At 35.6% G+C, this 22535-nt stretch overlaps 2 protein-coding genes across 6 annotated transcripts in view; one reads left to right on the forward strand and one right to left on the reverse strand.

Moving 5' to 3' along the window:
• Positions 1–16089, forward strand: part of LOC110442067 (kinesin-like protein KIF23) — a 36723-nt gene extending 20634 nt beyond the window's left edge. For 2 of the 5 annotated variants that reach the window (XM_021485497.1, XM_021485500.1), the window contains exons 11-25: positions 1105–1207; positions 2203–2282; positions 3057–3176; positions 4101–4242; positions 5170–5234; positions 5958–6060; positions 6386–6594; positions 7978–8088; positions 8483–8797; positions 9111–9201; positions 9567–9572; positions 10127–10147; positions 11199–11338; positions 11796–11980; positions 13549–16089. In XM_021485497.1, coding sequence (XP_021341172.1) covers positions 1105–1207; positions 2203–2282; positions 3057–3176; positions 4101–4242; positions 5170–5234; positions 5958–6060; positions 6386–6594; positions 7978–8088; positions 8483–8797; positions 9111–9201; positions 9567–9572; positions 10127–10147; positions 11199–11338; positions 11796–11980; positions 13549–13585 — 1728 coding nt within the window. In that variant the 3' untranslated portion in view covers positions 13586–16089. The remainder of the gene's footprint in view (positions 1–1104; positions 1208–2202; positions 2283–3056; positions 3177–4100; positions 4243–5169; positions 5235–5957; positions 6061–6385; positions 6595–7977; positions 8089–8482; positions 8798–9110; positions 9202–9566; positions 9573–10126; positions 10148–11198; positions 11339–11795; positions 11981–13548) is intronic. The other 3 variants (XM_021485499.1, XM_021485501.1, XM_021485498.1) reach the window with 2 other exon arrangements.
• Positions 16090–16647: 558 nt separating this feature from the next.
• LOC110442074 (potassium voltage-gated channel protein egl-36-like) overlaps positions 16648–22535 on the reverse strand; it is a 10304-nt gene continuing 4416 nt past the window's right edge. Inside the window, exons 4-5 of the mRNA XM_021485506.1 lie at positions 22266–22530; positions 16648–20629 (exon numbers count right to left, since the gene is read on the reverse strand). Of these exons, the coding sequence (XP_021341181.1) occupies positions 19895–20629; positions 22266–22530 (1000 nt within the window). The 3' untranslated portion in view covers positions 16648–19894. The remainder of the gene's footprint in view (positions 20630–22265; positions 22531–22535) is intronic.

A 22535-nucleotide genomic window follows, 5' to 3' on the forward strand; every position in this document is an offset into this window, starting at 1 on the left:
CTAGGAGAGAGGAGGTCCTACAGGTAAGATCTAAGGTAGAGGGTTGTCATAGTCTAACCTTGTAAATGTGTCACTAGGAGAGAGGAGGTCCTACAGGTAAGATCTAAGGTAGAGGGTTGTCATAGTCTAACCTTGTAAATGTGTCACTAGGAGAGAGGAGGTCCTACAGGTAAGATCTAAGGTAGAGGGTTGTCATAGTCTAACCTTGTAAATGTGTCACTAGGAGAGAGGAGGTCCTACAGGTAAGATCTAGGGAAGGTCAAGGTTACCTTGTACATAAGTCGCTAGGAGAGAGAAGATTCCACAGGTAAGATCAGAGGAATGTTGAGGGCTGTTATAGTCTAACCTTGTGCATGTGTCACTGGGTTAGAGAAGGTGGAAAGTTCAGAGGAAAGCCAAAGGTCATCATAATGGCCTGACATGTTCCACTAGGCATTTATAAAGGGAAGGTTCTATATTTAGGGTTTTCATTTGTACACAATACTTTGTAAGAACACCCTCCATTTACAGATATTTCACCAACTACTTTCATTAAAAATTAGCAGAATGGTAATGAGGTATTATGAGATGTACTGAAATGAACCACCTCCTTCATGTTGGATACATTTGAAGTGTTTAAAATCTGATTGAAACCCCTGTATTTCTAAGCTAAAGTTAATTGGTCAGGTATAATCTGACCTTGTGTTGTTCCTGAAGTTACAAAGAGGTCATACAAGTATTAAGGTCAAAGGTTAAGGATCATGTTTAGTCAAATGAAGACTTTCAAGATATCTAAATGTTCAGCAGCAATGGAATTGATTGGTTGATTTGGTTGATGGCAATAATATAATAATATTTAGGCGCCATGTGCACTTAACTATACTTTTGTTAATTGTTCATTGGAACCTCATGTAGACTTGAATAAGGTTTCAAGTAGTTACTGATTTCAAACTACTTGCTGATGAGACAAATTCTTCTTGTGTATTATATTCAATATAGACCAATCCATATTAATGAAGAAAAGAGAGAAACTGGAAAATGTAAAAATTTCTATTTAGAGTACTAGCCCATGCTAGAATTTACACCCCTGACAATGTTTATAAATATTACATTCTACTGTTTTAGGATGCCGACAAAGTGTGTATAAGTCAGTTGTCATTGGTCGACCTGGCTGGTAGTGAGCGCTGTCACAGGACGGGCAACATGGGCGACAGACTCAAGGAGGCTGGTACGTTATTTATAGAACTCGTTGTTGTGGCTCATAACCATAGTAAAGTGCACAGCACAGTGTGAGTGTGTGTTGATAACAAAGATGTACTTGAAAGGAATGTCTGTAACAAAAAAGGTGTTTTGCATAAAGCAATATGGTTATTCTGGTCAGATGCACATCTTGTTTTCTTGTAAAACTGATATACATCACCTACTACCTGTCTACCACAGCCTTGATAATAAGTTAAAGGTTGTTAACAATTCTGACATCGCTTAGAACAATTTAGTTACAGTGCATAATATATGATAAAAACCTTTTGTTGGATACTGTTAGCTGTGCATAGGTCATGTCCTTGCACATACTGTACTGTTTTATTTCTTGTTAAACAAATTTAAAAAAAAGGTCACATCTCGATTACACTCGATTTGTGTTAAAGATAATAATGTACAGAGTGGTATGATGAATAAAGTTATAATATGACCATTTCCATATCTTACTCTCTACCAGCCCTCGATCATATCAGCCCTCAGGCCTCCAGCTTGTCTGGCTGATTTGGAGGTCATGGCTTGATACAGGGTAGCATATGGAAGTGGTGATATTGATAACCTCTATATATTATTTACCGTAAATTTTTCACTGCAGTATAAGTTTTGCTTTTCCCCCTTCTGTAATAAAGGGCCAATTTGTCATCACAGCAAATAAAGTTAACAGCATAATAAACAGTTATTTGCTGTAAAGGCAGAAATTAACACTGGGTGAAAACTTAACTCATCGACGAAGGGCAAAACGTTCCCAGTATACAATAACTAGGATATTTCCAGATATTGTACCCAATATGTACCTACTGGCTAATACCGATGTCTTAGATTGATATAGGTAGAATATAGAAATTGCCATACAAAATGTAAGTGGACTATACTGTAAGCACTTTGTTTGTGCATCTATCTGTTCATGGTGAAAAGCTTGTGTAAAAGATGTTTGTCATGAACTTCTCAATGTTTTTGTGTTAAAAGGTAACATTAACCAATCTCTAATGGTGCTGAAGACGTGCATGAAATTACTGCGAGAGAACCAGAAAAACAACGAAAATAAGGTAAGTTTTTATTTGGATTGAAAGTCAAGTGTATCACACCTTTTATATTATAACAAAGTGAAAGGGTGAAGTGGTATCATTTTCGGATTCCTTTTAAGACGGCGGCTGGCGCATTCACGATTTTTGCCGATTTTATCGTGAAAGTAAAATCGTGAATGCGCCAGCTGCTGTCTTAAAAGGAATCCGAAAATTGATCTGCATGTGGTTTTTACTCGTTAGTCACCCAAGTCCCGAAAATGTTTGAATAAAGATAAGGAAATTGATATACAGGCAAGCGGTGAAACAATTATGACTTATTAACCTTGTGTACAAATGGCGCTCATTTCGGTACAAAATAGGGAATTGGGGGTCCGTGATTCTTCCCTGGAACATTGTGGGGAGATTTTCGGAAGCTTGCTCCATGACGGATCTCTAAACAACTATAGAAAACGGTAACAACGTGGTCGTTCCCAGATAAACTCTTCTGCTAAAGTATCTGTGTGTGTTAGGCGACAAAAAACGGACATATTTGACAAGGTAATGCCAACAATGAACATTTTACAAACTACACAATAAAAAAAAATTGCCCTCGTCGCATTTACCAACTTCTGACACCTTGTTTAGAAAAATAAATTAAAAAAACACCAATGATGTGGAATGCATGTTATTTCTGGCAATATTTGACTTGGAACAGAAACAATTATTTACATTGTTGCCAAAAAAATAACATTTTTCATAACTTACATTCAATACCATAAAAGTCTTAATTTCATAATGAGTGTGGTATGTATCTAGATGGTGCCCTACAGAGACTCGAAGCTGACCCACCTGTTCAAAAACTACTTTGATGGAGATGGGAAGGTTCGAATGATTGTGTGTATCAACCCACGGGCTGAAGAGTACGATGAGACCATTGTGAGTACCGTTTGTCTAAATGTAACTTGTACTCTTTGTAACTCTCTTCACAGATAAAGCTAACGTAATCCTGTTGCAATCATAGCAATATGAATGCAAGGCAATTCGGCTTGGAGTTAAAGTCAGAGGCAGCATATTCTCAATGATGTTAAAAATGTAACCCTTCGTATTTTGGATTATAATTGGTCAATTTAGAAAAATAAAAAAATACTAAATATAAAGCATAAAAAGCATGAAATTTTGTTAGTAATTTGTTTTATGATTTTATCCTAATACAGAGTGATAAAATTTGTCAGTTGAAATTTTGGTTGTTGAATAGTTACTATACAGCTACCAACAACTTGTCAGTTCAATTTACACAGGTATTCGGATATAAAAGTTAATCTGTTTCAGGAAAACAGACAGAAGAAAACTTTGGTTTATACATGTATCATAGGAGCAGTGAAAATTTTGCAATATATTATTTTTAGTGATGATAAATTTAGTGATCTGTAGATAAATCCCCTGAATTTCTACAATTAATCCCTTCTCAAAGGAATTATAATTCAGGTTTAATTGTTTAAGAATTTCTTTTGCATTATAATTTTCATACAAGACTAAGGAACTTTGAATGAGTTATCTGCTTCCATCGTCTTGTCATTGTGAAGTGCAGTATTGAATATAAGTATTTACAATGAAGTGTAAGGTTCCTCCTCAGCTTACTAAACTGTTACAGAAATGTAACGTTGCAAGCCTGAACTAGATTTCAAATATTCGCCTTAAAGTGACAGACTAGCAAATTTTGGCTTTGACAATTTCTATTTCACAATAAATTTATTGACAAAAAATATCAATTTAAGTTTTAATCAAAATGATGTCAAAAAGTACCATGAAAAGTTATATAAATTTGACTTGATTCACACTAAAACTACAATTATGTTTCAGCATGTGATGAAATTCGCAGAGCTAACACAGGAAGTGATGGTTGCGAGGTCGGAGCAGGTGAAGTTTGACATTGGTCTGACGCCTGGTCGCCGTAGGATGAACCAGCAGTACCAGGAAGCACTGGCTCACATTCCACTTATAGGTAAGTAACAGTAACACATCACCTTAAGGCCAAGGCAAACATTTGTCTTGTTTTCTGTGATATTCTTGGTCAATCCTCCAAGTCATTGATAGGTAGGGGCTACATACCAACTCAGGCCAAGTAGAAATGTATAGATGTTTCATTTAACTTTATAGGGTTGTATTCAAGAAAATGGTTTACATGTTGTCTTAGAACAGTTACATCACCAGTTGTGTTAGGGTATCACACATATAAACTAATTATTAGTTTAAAAAAAAAATAAACAAGAAATCCAATCAAGGATAGAAATGATTTATTTTTGTTTCAATGGTGTCAGGTAGAATTTTTACAGGAAGGTCCTTCCACCAAATAAAAATTGAAAATTGTTTGTTTCCTTTGTCATTTTTCTTGATGAAGACATTAAAGGCGTTGATGGGCAGCTTTTACTTGAGTTAGGCTGAAATCAAAAACTGGAATAAGAATCAAGAATCATTGAACATTCTTAGTTATCATCACAGACCGCCATAAGCTGTGTGGTTACACATCAACTTCGGCCCAGTGAAACTTGTCCAAGATGCCTTTAGTGTTTTGAATAAGATTCATCAGTTTGTAAATATGTAATATCAAAGTTTTACTCTACACACAAACAACGTATGTATTAAACATGTCACAATCTTTTTAGTCCTAGCTTGACAGAGGGACCAGTCAGTCTTGAAAAGTTTCGACAGGTTCAGTATGTGCATTGTTTGTGTATAAAGTAAAACTTTGATATTAATGCCTGTCGTGTGTTGTTGGCCAATTGTACAGACACTGCTTTGTAAGGGGTCATGAATGATAAATGTCCTGCAAATGTTCAAAATTTATTTTTGTTTTCTGCTGGTTTTTCGAATCCCGTAAACCAATCTGGGTGTTGTTGTGTTGACGTATAAATGTTCTGTCGTGTTTTAGATGAGGAGGTACCAGTGATACAACCGATGTCGTACAGCATGGGGCCAAGTTTCCCGTCTCTCGAGGTAAGCAGTAATGTTTAAAAGAACTGCTCGACCCTTTCTTTATTTCCTGTGACGGGGAAACCTGACTTTTAACAACATCAAGCAGAAGTTATTTAGTTTATGTTGGATATGATTGTGTGTTGGTAAAATGGGTACCATTATGTCTTTTGAAATACTTTACAGGACATCCTGAAAGTCAAAACTTCAAAGTCTGACCTCACTAAATACTTGATTGTTATGGAAACAATGAGGAAAGCTCACTGTCCAGACTTTTATGGGGGATTGTCAGATTTTGAAAAAAACAAAACACTTTTGGAAATAAAATAGAAAATTGATTGAGAAAGATTTGTTTTAAAACTTCGAAAAAAAATCAAATTAAAATCTTTAAAGCGTCTGTCAGATAATAATGTGTTAGCAAATTTCAATTTATCTTTTAAATGAATTTGAACATACAGATTTTCTGTTTAAAACCGTGAACACCATAGTACACAAGTAGTGTTACTAGAACCTTCGGTACCACTCGTATATTACTAGAACCTTCGGTACCACTAGTATATTACTAGAACCTTCGGTACCACCAGTAGTGTTACTAGAACCTTCGGTACCACTAGTAGTGTCACTAGAACCTTCGGTACCACCAGTATATTACTAGACACATAGTACACTAGTAGTGTTACTAGAACCTTCGGTACCACTAGTATATTACTAGAACCAAATATAGGATGTTTGTTGTGTCCTGTACAGGTGATCCACTCTCGCGATGACTACACCCTCAATCAGCTGCAGAACTTCTTGGAAGACCGTTATAAGCGAAGAGAAACTTTACTCATGGATTATTCCAGGAAACGTATGTTTTAAACTTATCAGCTGAATAGATTTTATTGAATAACGTCAAACTTTGCAAAAAATACCTTAAATCATTTTAGTGGTGTTAAGACGATAAAAGAAATTTTTACTTATTTAAAAAAAAAATGAAATACCATTTATATCTAGAAAACCTGATGTCTTCATTACTGACACTTCTAACGAAATAAAATGCTCACCCTCCAGCTTCTATACAGTAATACTGAATTCAGTCCTTCAGATTTCAAGTTGATGTTTCATATCAATACAAATCCATATCTCATCAATACTTGTATTGTTGTTTTCGACACCTTATTGATGACCGACAGAGGAGCAGTTCCGGTCCCAGCTGGTTGTGTTTGAGAAAGAGTACTCCGCGGCAAAGTTTAAGAACACTGAGCTTCAGGCATCTCTGGATAAGAAGGAGTCCTACATACAGAAGCTAGAGTCACGACTACGAAGCATTGACAAAAAGAACGAGGAAATGACAAAAACACTGAAGGTTTCTGAACGTGATCGCCGCGAACTTGATGCTAAGGTAAGTAACAACAGTTACAGTAAAACCCACTCGACTAACGAAAAACAAAATCTGTTGTAAGGAAAACATAATAGATTTATGTAGATTGGGACTCGTTTATTATTTTTAAATTCAGAGAGGCATTTAATTAACTCGCTGTTTGAGTATTAAGGGGGTCTACTATGTATCATTTTCAAAGTGACAAACAATCACTAATGTAATCAGTGGTTTGTTATGAATAATTTTACAGCTGAATACATGTACAGACTGCTTCCACTAGTGACAAAAGTTCTTTATATTCCTAAAGTGAAGAAAAGATTTCTCCCCAATTTCAATAAAAGTAATACTATATTTTCCGAATTCATGTACAAACAGGCTGATGTAACAAAAACACTGGTAATGTATTTCTTCAGTGATGTACTGCGATATCTCAGAATGGAAGTGTATGATTATTCATAACTACATCAGTCGGTATTTATTCCGAAATCAATACAAGGCCGTTTATAAATAGCTTGTTTACCGATTTCTGAATAAAGTTTAAAGTTAGTGAATATTTATACCACTTTACTATAAATCTGATAGGGGCATTTACCACCGACTGGGTTTTTTTCTGGTTCAATTCAACATAAGTTGAAATTTTTTAGCATTTTATTGTGAGATGCTTAACATTCATTGTTAACAATTATTTGAATTCCCCACACACACACACAACTCTTTATATTCAAAGTTGTACATGAGAGTTGTTAGATTGTACATTTATTATCTTCCACTCAGCAAGTTAACAGGACATTTAGAAATGGTATCCGTCCATGTACCTGGTTAAAAAGAATTGCTCTCATCTATATCTTGTCTACTAGACTACTACAAGTGCCATGTTGACTATACTTACATCAATTGTGTTTCTAGGGTTGCTCTACTGAATGCATATTGCAGATGCTGATTTTGACCTATATTTATTGCTTCATGTTTTTACTTTTGACTTTTGCACTGCAGATGCGGATATCGATGACAGCGGCTTTTTGTTACCCTTGTTCTAGGAGAAACATGATTCTTTGTTTCTCCAAGATTAATAGTGTATCACGAGGGCAAAGCCCTGGCTTATTCAATATTAAACATGATTAATTGACAAGAAACAAAGTGTTGTGTTGCCCTACCACATGAGCAATACATGTTTTATTATGCCAAAATAATCCAATAGGATGATTAGGTTGATGTGCCATTGTTGTCGTCTTCTTCAGTCATTCAGAACTCGGTTGTAGAGAAATAAGGGAAATTGGATTGGCGAAACTCGAGTGTGTGAGGGCGATATGATGTTTTATTGTCCTGTCATGTGATCTTTATCACTGTGTAAGTCAGGCTGTTATAAAGTTGAGGTATCATAATATTTTTTGTTTGTGTCTCCAGCTCCAGGATAAGAATGTGAAGATCCGACAGGAACGGTCCGAGAAGGAACGACTCAAGAACGATTTTAGGAACCGACTTGAAATGAATAACCAGCATTGGGAAAAAAATCTGGTAAACTTTTGAGCAAAGATAATGCTATGTTACTTGGAGTAAATGTTGTATTATTAAGTGAATCTTTGTATTTGATACAATTTACAGAGCAAGCACTCTGCCTGTTTTCGCTAATATCTATTCTCATAAATGTGAAATATTTATATGGGAATATTGAATTTAAATAAAACAGGTCGTCTATTTAATTTGTCATGTATGGGAAGTTTCGAGTATTTGAGAAGAAATTAAATATCAGATCAATTCAGCACTTTTTACTGGAAATTTTTGAATTGTATTTATTGATATTAATTTAGATGCAACAGATTTCAATGCAATGATAAGACAATCTCGAGGACTAAATTTTCCATAAGAATATAATAGCATGTATAATCAATGCTTTATGTTTCATCTTCAGGTGAAAGAAAAACACAAAATAGAATCCGAGTTTGGAGGTCAGATCTGGGAAAAACAAAAGAAGTTGAATTTGCTGAGGAGTATAGTGAACGACAAGGATGCTGCGGTGGAGGAGCCTAGAGGTGGGTTCAGGACCCCGGCCCCTAAACCTCGCACATACACCACGCCGGGAAAGATCATGACTGCCAAATCTGAGACAGATATATCATCGGTTGGGACCAACTCAACTCCTAGGACCCGTACAGCAACTGGGACAGTGAGCTCCGCCCGGGCCGCTTATCAGCAGAGGATAGCCACATCCCAGGCCACCAGAAATGTAGGTGTTAATTTAGACCATGTAAACAATATTGATGTCAATGGAAATATTGTTTTCTTGTGTTCTTTTCACATGAAAAGGAAATGACAGGCACTTAGAAATCGATTGTGTCGCATAATTGCCAAAAAAATATAAAAAAAATAAATCCTGACTGACCTGATTAAATACTTTGCCGAAAAATTATAATGTTCAATATGAATATTTTCAATTTTATTTTTACACATCAAGTTTCCCTACTTACATATTCTATGGCATATATTTGTGATAACTATCCTAGATTTATATTTTAATTGCCATTTTATCGTTTTACCAGACTCCAGTATACAACCCCCGACATCGAAGGTCAAGGTCGTCCAATGCTGAGATCTGGTTGGACCATAAACCAGCTGGGAATGTTGAATTAGGTATGTATGCTGGTCTGTGATGTCAATATTTTCAGTGGCCTACTTTTTAACCATTCAAATATTTTAACCCACACATTTCTAAAAGTAAATAATACTTCAGTACACATACCTTCTGGTTAATGAAGTAATAGCATGATTATACTGACATGTGCTTGTGGTCACTGTATTTCTCCACTTTTCTACTTTTCTGTTCTACTGGTTCTTTTCTTGGATTTGAAAAAATAGAATTGTAAGCTTTTTTTTGGCTAATAAATGAGTAGCATTAATGGTATGCGTGCTATTGCGACTATGGCTAATGTTACTAATGTCCTGTTGATGTAACACATTCCCTGTTCTCTCTCCATCAACCCTCGACACACTACTAGCTGTTGGTAAGTTGTCCTGTGTTTGGTTTGTTTTTGGCGACATAGCTCGCAGTGTTTTTGTTTTGTATTCAGAACTTGTTGGAATACTATGATAATCAGAGTACCTGTTGTACGGACCTTGTAATCACTTAAAATGAATGATTAATAAGTTGGTTGACAAAACTTGATTTTACAAAATGTTTTCACAGATTCTATGCAGACATTAATAACAGACTTGAACAGTGTATGTTTCAAATCAGGCAACCGTAATTAAATTATTAAACATTTAACCAATGAGCTTTTTGTCTATATTTTGGTTCAGAAACTTTCTAAGTTAAACACCTTTAAATGGTTTGAATTTTTGAATGTGATTTAATATTAAAGTTATGTTTTTATAAGTCTGCTAGGGTTGTATCAGTACTTCAGATTGATTTCTGCAATACATTAGTGTTTATTCAATACATTATTGCTGAATTTGTAATATAAATATCAAAGATACAAAAACCTGGAATGGCTCATCTATTCCGTGTTCAAAGGTTTGATATGTTCTAACCTGACTATTTTCTTTTCCAATTTAAAAGGAAAGGATGGATTTTTTGAGTGTAAGTTCGTTATTTATACAAATTAATGTTCTTTCCTTTTGTTAAAATATTCTATTTTATTTTGTTTTTGTTTCATTTGTTGCTGTTATAAAATTCTTTTTGAAGTTGCATTTGAGAAACTTGCATTTTGTTTATTAATTCTAGTTTTGTGTTGTGTCTATCTCAACATTAGAATAATAGAAAATAAGATATATATTGACAAATAGACAAACAAACAATATTTAAGGATGGCCTTATATTTCTGTATCAGATGTCAGGGCTGCTTTCTGTATGTCTATGTAGATTTTTTTAATGTTAAAATGTAGCTTGTATAGAGTGTCAAATGTAGGTTTTGAAAAAAAAAATTAAGTCTAGCTTTGCAGTTCAAGATAGTGGCATATTTTACTTGAAATGTGTCATTAAAATCTATTTTCCACATATTAACTGGGAAGACATTTGACTACTGATCATTTATTATTCTGAAGTGGGAAAAAAACATACTGAACTTACGTTGCACTGACTCAATACACTTATTGAAAGAATTCAATATTTGTTAAGAATGAGCAAGACATCCCGCATAGTTCATTTACCACGATCCTGGGTGCAAGCCTATCCTCATTTCTTCCTTCGCAATTATAAAGCTCTCATCTCGGTTTGAATTCTCTATACATTGAATAAGTGACTTGTCTATCTTTTTCAGATGATCAGAAATTATGATAAAGTTTTTCTTTTGATAAAATGCCTACTATTTACCAGACATTGTGATTATTTCGATAACATCAAGTTTTTAGGTAACACCACTTAGACTTTTACTTGTAACATTGATTACCCAGAATATGAAATTTTGAAAAAGAATTATAGACACTTTGCCAAAATCATGTATCCAGTAGGTAAGGAGAAAGGTTAAATTATATTTGTAAGCTTGGTGATAGAGTAACACCAATTGTCCAGGTCTAGAGCATAACGTCTTTAATTGGACAATTGTTTATATTTGTATTAAAGCCTGGTGATAGAGTAACACCAATTTTTCAGAGCAGAAAATCTTCAATAAGAGAACTGTTTATATTTGCAGACACAGTGCTACAGCCAAAGATGAAGAAGAAGAAATCGGTGACAAAGTTGGAAGTGAAGGACACAAAGGAAGCGTCTAAGTACTGTCTGACCCACCAACAGATGGACAGTGGAGGAGAGCTAGAGACCAGACTTGTCAAGGTACAAACCAACACATTTCCAGTACAATTTTGTGAAACGTATTCCGTCTTTTCGTATTGCAGAGTTACCTTTTGTGAGCAGGTATTGATTATTATGTCATTTGTTTATGAGAGTAACGTCATCAATTTTTGAGAAAACAATGTGATTTTCTCACACAAACAAATGACGTAACAATCAATACCTGCTCACAAGAGAAGATAACTCTGTAATATGCAAAGACGGAACAACATCTTTAAAATCCAAGGGTCATGCTCTTGATTTACATACCTTCTTTGCACCCTTTGATTTTTGTGACTCCATGAAAGACTCCTGATAATCAGTTTATTTTTACCCCAACTTTTCTCCGAGGTTGTTAAATGTCCCAACTGCTTTGATGAACCATGTAAGTTTGAATGTTATATTGTGCCATATTTTCCCTCAAATTTGGTAAAAAAAATCTTTTCATTGCTGTTGCCAGGGTGATGTGATGCCAACAGCTGGCGGTGGTACAGCAGTAGTGTTTACTGATGTGGAGAGCCTGAAGCAGAAGTCGCCAGGAACCAGGAAGAGGAGGAGCTCGTGTCCCCAGCCCACGGACTACGAGGGGGACTGGACCGACACCGAGGACAGATGTCGAGTTGCCATTGAGGGACACGGCAAGAAGTAGGTGGAACTTTTAATAAAGTGATGCGTAATAGTAAAAATATAACAATGTATATCTACCAATACAGTAAGCTATTAATACCATTACAGTGATGTTTATTATGTCTCCCCTTCGAATGAAGGGAGACGTATTGTATAAGTACTGGTTCTTCTTCGTTTTCTTCTTCTGGTTCTTCTAATCTGACTTGTCCGGGCCATAACTTTTCAACCGTTAAAGATATCTTGACGAAACTTTAGATATGCATGCATCACCCACAGGAGGTATGCAGTGCACTGGAATTAGGTCACTGTGACCTTCACCTCAAGGTCAAAGGTCAAATAAGTTCACATTTTCAGTAAATTCTTGTCCGGCCCGTAAATTTCAAACCGTTAAAGATATCTTACAAACTTGAAGCATACCTGCATCACCCGCAGAAGGTGTGCAGTGCACTGGAACTAGCTCTCATGCCCCACTATATACAGAGTTATGGCCCTTTGTTCAATTTTAATACCGAAGTTTGTCCAGAGCATAAGTTCTATGTTATTTCACCTACGTTGACCATACTTACCATATTGATGTATCTTGGGAAGGCGGAATTTCTCACACTAAAATCATATTTTATGCCCCACTATATACAGAGTGATGGCCCTTTGTTTATTTTTAATACCGAAGTTTGTCCACAACATAACTTCCACATTATTAGGGTATCAAAGGTCAAGGTCACTGGGTCAAAGGTCAACCTTTCTGTTCTTCCAAATATGCATATTGGCTAATAAGGGGAGACATATGTTTTTATTCACAAAAACAAATTTCTAGTTTATTAATCGGTAATCTAGGAATGTACAATTTCATATATCAAAATTGAGCCCGCAGATTAATTTTGAGAACGTCTTATGTTACCTTACCTATAGTTTCATAGTAACTGTTTATCTACTAGCACTGGGGTGTTGAGCCAGTGGAGTTGTACACCCCAGTAACTGTCAGGCATATTAACAATACAGAGGCATATTTAACAAATGAGGGATTGATTCATTGAGGGAATAATGATAAACTAGGACATATTAACAACAGAGCAGGGTATATACATATAAAAAGCACCGTCATAACCATCCTCGATTCTCCAGGGGTTACACTCGCTGTCGCTCTCTACACCCCTGGAATATGTCAGCAAAATAGAAGGCTCAGTGTGCAGCACCTTGTTGATGAGACGAGGAGACTAGTTTGATCCTTTGATGTACATCAGAAGAATCTGTCTATCTCGAAACAGTAAAATTGACTGGCTTAGAAGTTGGGTGTCACTTCTTTTTAATCTTTAAAGGACAGGTATCAGCCTACGATTTGTCAAGTTCTTTTACCTGAGACTAATCAAATAGCAGTCCTGTGCCTTCAATTTTGCTATGACATATTTCAGGGGTGATGAGTTTTGATAGAAAGGAACATAATCAGTCTGATGTATCTTGTTGCTAAAAAATTGTGACCACCATAGTTATCTAAACTCTAGGCAATAATAGATGAATATAATAAAGTTATATGTATAAATAACAACTATTCAGGTTTTCTGGTGTAATATTGTGTTATTGATTTTCAGACGCAGTCGCGGGACAGAGAGGGAGTCGCGGGTGTAGGAGACTGCGGCTGAGAAGAGAAACAGATCTGTGATATTGGTAGGGAGGTGATAGAAGAACGTTCAGACGCATTTCAGGAAATACAGCACCGTACAAATACACCATATCTCCTTCAAAACAAACTAAGATGTATAAGAGACTTTACAACCAACTGTATAGTGATTTAAAAGAAATGTCTGTTGTCCATGCCAAATTTGAGAGAAAACAATCTTAAATTTTGTTTCCGACTATTCCAGGAGGCCGACGTCAATTTACTGGTAATATTTCTGAGATATAGCAGACACTTTCATTGTGAATTACTGTATACCCAATTACTATGAAATTTTCACCGCAGTTTTACTTTTGCCTTTTTGCTCTCACCGACGAGGACGTATTTATCCTGACACAAATATTAGTACACAACATACAATATATAGTAATTACGTGTGAAGGGTGAAATTAACACTAGGAGAACATGACTTTATCGGTAAAGGGCGAATATTTGACGAGGTGAAAGTTTCCCAGTATACAGGTAAGGTTCTGTATTTCCCTGAATGAGTGTAGTTGAAGTTCTCTTTATTACATGGTATTTCTAGTTTCTTGTTTGATGGAGGGAGCTTGCGGGTTACTTTAGATACACACAGTTGATTTCTGATTTTTGAATGACAATATTGAGTTTGATATCTATCAGAGATACAGCATGAAAATTGATTTTGAGAAAAATTGAACACTTCAATGTTAAAATAGTGTTTGATTGTACTTAAAAAAAAATATATTTGAAGTTTGTATTATCTGCTTGATGGAAATCAACATTAGAATAACTCTAAGAAAATAAACTAAAAGATACAGTATTGGAATAAAAAGTCCCCAAATTCTACAAACAACATTCACATGTGTATGAAGGAACTGTGTCTATTGGAGTGATATCTTGCACAGAATGTCAGATACCATTTTGATCTGGTGCAAAACATTTTAAGATGTAGGTATATTCCATGTAGTTTGTGTGTGTATATGTTCTCTATATGCATATTTAAAAGTGTATTTTAATTGTGTAGCATCTGTTATATATTCATTAGCAATTAATTCTTTTTCCTGAAGCAAGCATGATATAAAAGTTAACCTAGGTTTTGAAAAATCTGGAGAATTTACAAACTGTTTGAAGATAGTTACAACATCACATACTTCAGTATTCAAATCACTGAATCGTACACCCTAGTCAAGTCCTCTATAAATCTGTTTAATTTTTCTTTCCTTTTCTCTTCTTTTCTGTCATTTCTTCATTCTTTTAAGACAAGCGAAAAAGCCATTAGACATCAACGTATATAATGGTATGTCTCTTTGCTGTGTCTAAGACAAATTTGGACAAACTCTGTGTCCCTCAGTATTCCGTGTATGAGGCAGAGACACACTGTTGAGAATATAATACAGTTGATTATAATGAACTATGTTATACACTAATAGTTAATACTTGCACGCACTTTATTGTAATGTGATTTTATACATGCGTTAAAACAAATGAAAACCCATATTCTTATTTTGAACTTGTTTAATGTTATTAAGTTACCTTAGTTGTCTTGAGTGTTGCTTTTGACGTATACATTGTTTTTGACTCAAAACACATTCACTAAGCCCATTCAAACAAATACATTTCAACTTTTAAATCATTTCAAATATGACATATTTTGGTGTACAATATAGATTTTTTAAACATGGCTCACAACTCACAAATCTTTTTAACTTATCCTAAAAAGAAAATATTTATGACCTTATGTAAGGAAATCCAATATAAGCTGGAAACCATGGATGGACCCCAGACAATTATAATCATAAAATGTTTGTAAGGAAGCTAGAAATCAAATGATGTGAAGAATGTTTTTAGTACTGAGAAGAGTAGTGATAGGTAGCCTGGTTCAATTTGCTGACATCATTTGTGAAGCCTCGTTTTGATGTAAAATTTCCCTATTAGATTTCATTATTTTTTTAAACCATGTCATTTGAATAACATATAAAACTGATTATTGTATACAAGTTTAAAATTGTGAAAAATTCCTCTGTAAAATTCTTGCCATTATTTTTAATTTACTGTTATACTGTATACCAGGATATTTTTCGTGCCAGTTTAACTTTTGTCCTCCTTAATGACTCTGAATTAATCACGACAGCGATTGCTGCGAATTGTTATTACACAGCATACCATATACAGCAATAATACAGGGGTGAGGTGGGGACCAATTTAACACTAGGCGAACATGGAATTTTTCGGGAAAGAGCGAATATTTGACTGAGCGAAAGTGTTCCCGGTATACAGTATTTTTAGTCACAATAGATTACACGTAATTGGAATGGAAACATATCAGTTCTATAGTTTTTAACTCATGCTACTGTAAAATTACAACTTTGTTAGGAAATTGATGGAATATTGTCATATGTATGTTGTATATAATTCTGATTACCGGTATTCTTACAAATTGATGACTGTTTTGTGTCTGTATTTCATCAAATGTAAATAAATTTGTATTATAATATTTCACTTTGTGGTTCATTTGTAACAATTTGTAAAATTCATAGCCATCGATACAATGATGCATCGTTGATACGTGGAGCACCCTTTCCTAACAAGTCGTTTATTGAACCAAAGTACGATAAATTGACGTTTATCCGCAATTATGATTCAAACTACACAACGATACTTTTCTTATTTATCCAGCTAAAGCGTGAAAAATTGAGCACGACTTTAAGGATGAAACTACCTATTCTATATCGATAGGTTGTAGACTCCAGAAAATTCAGTTTTGTCCAAAATAATATCCGAAGGTAAGAAATAGGTGTTACAAAATTTGTTACCCGGGTTACCGGGGCGTAGTGATAGAGAAGCGTTGGTATCTAGTAACATTGCAAACAATTGTCAAGTAAGTAAATGCTTTGTGGACACAACCAGATACTTGATTATTGCGTGTAATTTGGACACCGGAGACCCCATGTCAAAATAAACATTGAACGGCATTTTCTCAATGTTCATGCCGGTATGAACGCAAATCGGTTACATGAATATAAAAAAGGTAATACAAACAACATTACTCCATAATGATTCTCTTTATTACAAAAAAGAAAATCTAAAGATAATATAATGATAACATATGGAAACAATCAACGATACAATATTTTAAAAATAAGTAATGAAATCTGACACCAAAAATGTTCCACATCATATTTTATTGATTAAGGCATATTTATATACATTGTTTACAATATCTGTATGATTGCTACAATACATCAATAATCATTGCTTTTTAAAAAGAATTACAAAAGGCATTTGTCGTTTAAGGATCCCTGGCCCACTGCACTGAGGTAATTCGTATATGCGGTAATCCCATTAATTTTGTTTCGGATATAACGAGCACAGCTGGGCAAGGACACTTCCGTTTACTAGGTTGTATAGCAATCTGAAGTCCAGAGTTCGAATCCCAGTCTAATCTTGCAGATTTATACTCCCAGAACACTGTTGTTTATTATATTTTGTTTATTTCGTCTTTATTATTATTTTTTCCTAAATGACAATCAAGGTATATACAACTTTCTTTTTAGAAATAATTTACTAAAGCTTAAGTCATGCCGGAACAGTTTCCTATGCGTAGTTACATTTTTGGCAATGCTACGAGAACCGTTAGTGAACATTTTCCTATGCAGTTACATTTTTGGCAATGCTACGAGAACAGTTAGTGAACATTTTGAAAACGAATGCAAGATATAAATAAATAGATACTAGTAAGAATTTCATTTGAGAATAAGTAATGAAATCTGACACCAACAAATTTCCTATACCATCGTATACTACTGATTAATTTATATTAAATACTATTTATATATATGTAATTTATAGATTGTATATATATAGTGTCCTCTGTGTTGAAGATTTATATATATGTCTGTAATTTATAGATTGTATATATAGTGTCCTCTGTGTTGAAGAAATAACATGTCAGGTTTCCTGTAATTGAGTTACTTATATATAATGAAAGTTCTCCAACGTACCACAGAATTATAATGAGGTTACACCAACTTAATATATTTTACAACAGGTTTTCCTACTTTTATTATTCACTCTTGTTGGCCCAGAAGACAGTGCACATGGGGTTTTCATGTGGAAGGAAACCAGAGTCCCTGGAGAAAACCCACGTGATCGGGTACTTGACCCAAAAACCTATTCATGTCCCATCAAAGAATCGAACCCCGGCCGTCTTGGTGAAAGGCGAATGCGCTATTCATTGCGCCTCCCGACCACTCGATATATATGTCTACATACTGTAACCCTGAAATTGTACCTGTACAACTATATCCGGGTATCTTGTCGAGGTCCATATTCAAATACATATGGGCTGCAAAACTTTACTGATATGCAAGAGGTACAAATGGATTTACAGAATTATTTTTTGTTATGTTTAATATCATCAACTTGCCCTGCATTTGACAGTAGACCACCGAGAGATAGTGATGACGAAGTACCCCCATCATTTACAGAGCTTTGGAAGGTGTAAGACGAAGTACCCCCATCATTTACAGAGCTTTGGAAAGTGTAAGACGAAGTACCCCCATCATTTACAGAGCTTTGGAAGGTGTAAGACAAAGTACACCCATCATTTACAGAGCTTTGGAAGGTGTAAGACGAAGTACCACTATCATTTACAGAGCTTTGGAAGGTGTAAGACGAAGTACCGCCATCATTTACAGAGCTTTGGAAGGTGTAAGACGAAGTACCACTATCATTTACAGAGCTTTGGAAGGTGTAAGACGAAGTACCCCCATCATTTACAGAACTTTGGAAGGTGTAAGACGAAGTACCCCCATCATTTACAGAGCTTTGGAAGGTGTAAGACAAAGTACACCCATCATTTACAGAGCTTTGGAAAGTGTAAGACGAAGTACCCCCATCATTTACAGAGCTTTGGAAGGTGTAAGACAAAGTACACCCATCATTTACAGAGTTTTGGAAGGTGTAAGACGAAGTACCCCTATCATTTACAGAGCTTTGGAAGGTGTAAGACGAAGTACCACTATCATTATCAGAGCTTTGGAAGGTGTAAGACGAAGTACCCCTATCATTTACAGGGCTTTGGAAGGTGTAAGACGAAGTACCCCCATCATTTACAGAACTTTGGAAGGTGTAAGAAGCAATGGTAACACGATGATTTGATTATATGGGTGCATTGCAATAACAATGTAATGCGCCTACAAAATTACAACTTTATAGATGTACATTTAAGATCCTCTTGACCTATAATAAAAAAATATCATTCGTCGTCGTCCGTCGTTTTTAAACGTTTCACATACTAGTAAGTCAATGGCATAGCATACATGTATGCCTAACCATACACTAAAAATTTAAGAAGATTTTTTTCAATCATAATTTTTATTTTTTATTTTTTATCATTAATATAACCGTCCGTATCGATCATAAAAAAGGGAAAGAAATAAAAAAAAAAAATGAAAATTTTAGTCCAGCGGATGTAAAACTTGAACTTAATAATCCGACTTAAAGGAGTTCCAAGAACACGGGAGATTGTTTCTAGGAACTAATAGATTTTTTTGTCCAGCTATGTAAGCATACACCCCGGAAAGCTATTTGCTGCGCCACTGTAAGTTACCCTTTCTTTAAAACCGACAACCCGACTTCATCCAACTTCGGTGTTTAGATGCTCTTGTACATGGCATTTTAAAGTTGTTCATTTCAATGGCCCCGGTCTCCTGGGGGCCTCTTGTTTATTTATAGTTCTTGGGTCTGAACAATGTCGCTAGTAATGACGTGTTTTAAAGTGACCACAAAAGGTTATTTAGCACAGAATTAACGCATAATCAGGTAGTTAACTAGTTAACCAATAAATAACGTGTAACTTCAATGTTTTTTCTAATGCTCGTGTATAAGTTAATTCATACTTTCCTTAAATTTTGAAAACAAATCCAGACTAAATCCCTGTACAACATTAAAATACCAACAAGTAAGCTACATTATTTCCGCTTTCATTTGTTTAAGCCCATTTATATATGTATTTGCATTTTACAGTTTTTTTATTTTTTGAAATTTGAATGGCAAACCAAAAATAAGCTGTCGAACTAGCGAGCTTTACGTTACACGTCTTACAGATTTTAACTGATGCAGAGGTAGGCGTTACCTTAACTCAGTGTGCTGATATAACGAGGTGAGGAATATATTACATACTTAAGTACGGCATATAATAAAATACTGTTCAAACCCCTTCACCAGTATCACCAGGAAACCGTCATTTCATGTATTTTGCCGTTCACGAACACCTTCATTTTTTTCCAATTCCTAGATCACATAATTTGTGCTGGCTGGTTAAACGGCATTACAGTCGGGCGGCATCGGTCAAGGTCAGTCACGTGGCGTTCTCTGTCACGGTTATGCGAGTAGAGGGTGCTGAAGTTATGGTAAATGGCTGAAATGGGCAGAGCCAATAGGATCAACCCACTGATTCCACAGAGGACGGATAGGACCCTACCTCCTGTGGTGAGCGGGATAATATCGCCATAGCCAATGGTTGTCATAGTGATAAATGCCCAGTGGATGGATTCGCCCATAGTTTGCTGTCGCTGTAATCTTTCGAACCAGAAGAAAAGGATTCCAATTAGCACACAGTTGATGATCATGATCGCAACATACATAAAAATTGTCCGCTTACTTTTAAACATTGCCAGCAGAAGAAGTGCAAGCGAGCGATTGGCCTTCAAGACGCGATAGAACCGGATGTACTTCAACATTCGAAGAAATCCGAGTATCTGGAGCAAACTAGGGGTGTGTAGTGTTCTCCCCAACAACAAACCGACAAGGCTAATTATCAGGGTAACGGCACAGGCCAGTAGAGCGAGGATGTCCAGAACATTGATGACGCTGAGGAAGAATCTTGCTTTATATGGGGACATGATGAAGCGTGTCAACACATCCAGGAGGAAGACTACATTCGCCAAGTCCAAAACGTGAAACGTTCCGTGGTCCAACAAGTCAGGAATCACCGAGGCGACGACGACGAGGAAGTAGAACAGCATATACCCCTTCAAAAGTTATAAAAGAACATTACATACCACTAAAAAAACATACCCCTACAAAAGTTATAGAACAGCATAACATATCACTACAAAAGTTATAAAATAACATTACATCCCCCTACAAAAGTTATAAAACAACATTACATACCTCTATAAAAGTTATAAAACAACACTACACACCCCTACAAAGTAATAGAACATTACATACCTCTACAAAAGTTGTAGAACAACATTACATACCTCTACAAAAGTTATAAAAGAACATTACTTACCCCTACAAAAGTTGAAGAACAACATTACATACCCCTTCAAAAGTTGTAGAACAACATTACATACCCCTACAAAAGTTGTAGAACAACATTACATACCCCTACAAAAGTTGTAAAACAACCTTACATACCCCTATAAAGTTATGAAACAACACTACATACCCCTACAAAAGTTATAAAACAACATTACATCCCCCTACAAAAGTTATAAAACAACATTACATACCCCTACAAAAGTTATAGACCAACATTACATACCCCTACAAAAGTTATAGAACAACATTACATACCACAACAATAAATAAAACAGTAGTTATGTTATTGATGTATAAATAGTCCACCCCTTGCAAAATAATACAATTAATGTTATCAACCTTTTAAAAACAATAGGACACGATTTATATTATGTTCATGTCAATTAAAAACCTGTCTGAGCATACATTAAAAATAGTAGAGCATGATGATTGATAAACTAAGAAACCGCTTTATCACAACCTAGTTCGTTTCTAAGAGGTTTACAAATTATTAACCATGGTTATAGGGCCTTTGCAACCAGCCAATATCTTTCTCAACTCCCTGCGGAGCATACAGTAGGAGGTGCCATTTCGGCGTAACAGCTAGCATTCAACAATTCTAGCACTGCCCAACCACGTACTCATTTACAGTAGAGTAGACTCGAATAAGCGGAGTAAAGTATCTTCCTCAAAGATACAACACAGTGCCGTGACTCGAACCCGCAACCCTTCGGTCACGAGACTGGCGTCCTACCACTAGACTACCGTGCCTCCGTAAAATGAAATATTATTTCATTCATACCCTTGAGGGTGAGGAAGGAGGATCCCGATCCGAGGGGAATAGTTGTCAAGCACGAGACTAGTCGAGTATTTAGAAACTTAAATATCATTCTATGAGGGTTTGCATTCTTCATCTCACCATAAGGGTGTGAGAGGTGTTTTCTCGTGGTAATAGAATATTATCTGGCAGACTTTGTGTCATTTTATATAATCTATTTCTATAGGAATTACCTTGCTAGGAGGATTGGACCCAGTAATATAGAATGAGTAGTGAAAACATGTAAAATAAATGCAAAATATATATTCTCCCTGGTCAATAAATGCCTACTGAGTTATCTGTGACAATGTGTCAAATACTTTTTTTATTGAAAATCTAAAGAACATTTAAAAAAACTAGACACTTTGTAGCAGTTGAACATGATACAGGAATATGTATACGCAATATGAATTGCCCAAATCGCATGGATTACTTCTTTACAAAATGCAATTCTAAGACTGAGTGTAAGACGTTTTGCATTGCGATCATATGTGTCGCTCACCAAAATAAAACACAATGTTTAGAACACCTTAATAGCATACCTTGGCCATCAGTGAAGAGGAGGGATATTCCAGGAGGTTCCAGATCGTGGACGTCACCTTCTCGGCCTTTTGAAGCATCTGCATACCATTAGGGAAAACTGGAAGCTCCATGTCCAGTAATCTCATCGTCTTCTCCACGCCGTCATCTTTGTACAGAACCCGCCAACAACAACTGGAAACGAGGCCAGCTGATATATCCCAAAATTGTAACTCCTCACGAATCTGACGTCCACAAACAGTTTCCGGGAGATGCAGGACACCATTTCTGTA

The sequence above is a fragment of the Mizuhopecten yessoensis genome, unplaced genomic scaffold (genome assembly GCF_002113885.1).
Source record: "Mizuhopecten yessoensis strain PY_sf001 unplaced genomic scaffold, ASM211388v2 scaffold716203, whole genome shotgun sequence".
Lineage (NCBI taxonomy): Eukaryota > Metazoa > Mollusca > Bivalvia > Pectinida > Pectinidae > Mizuhopecten > Mizuhopecten yessoensis.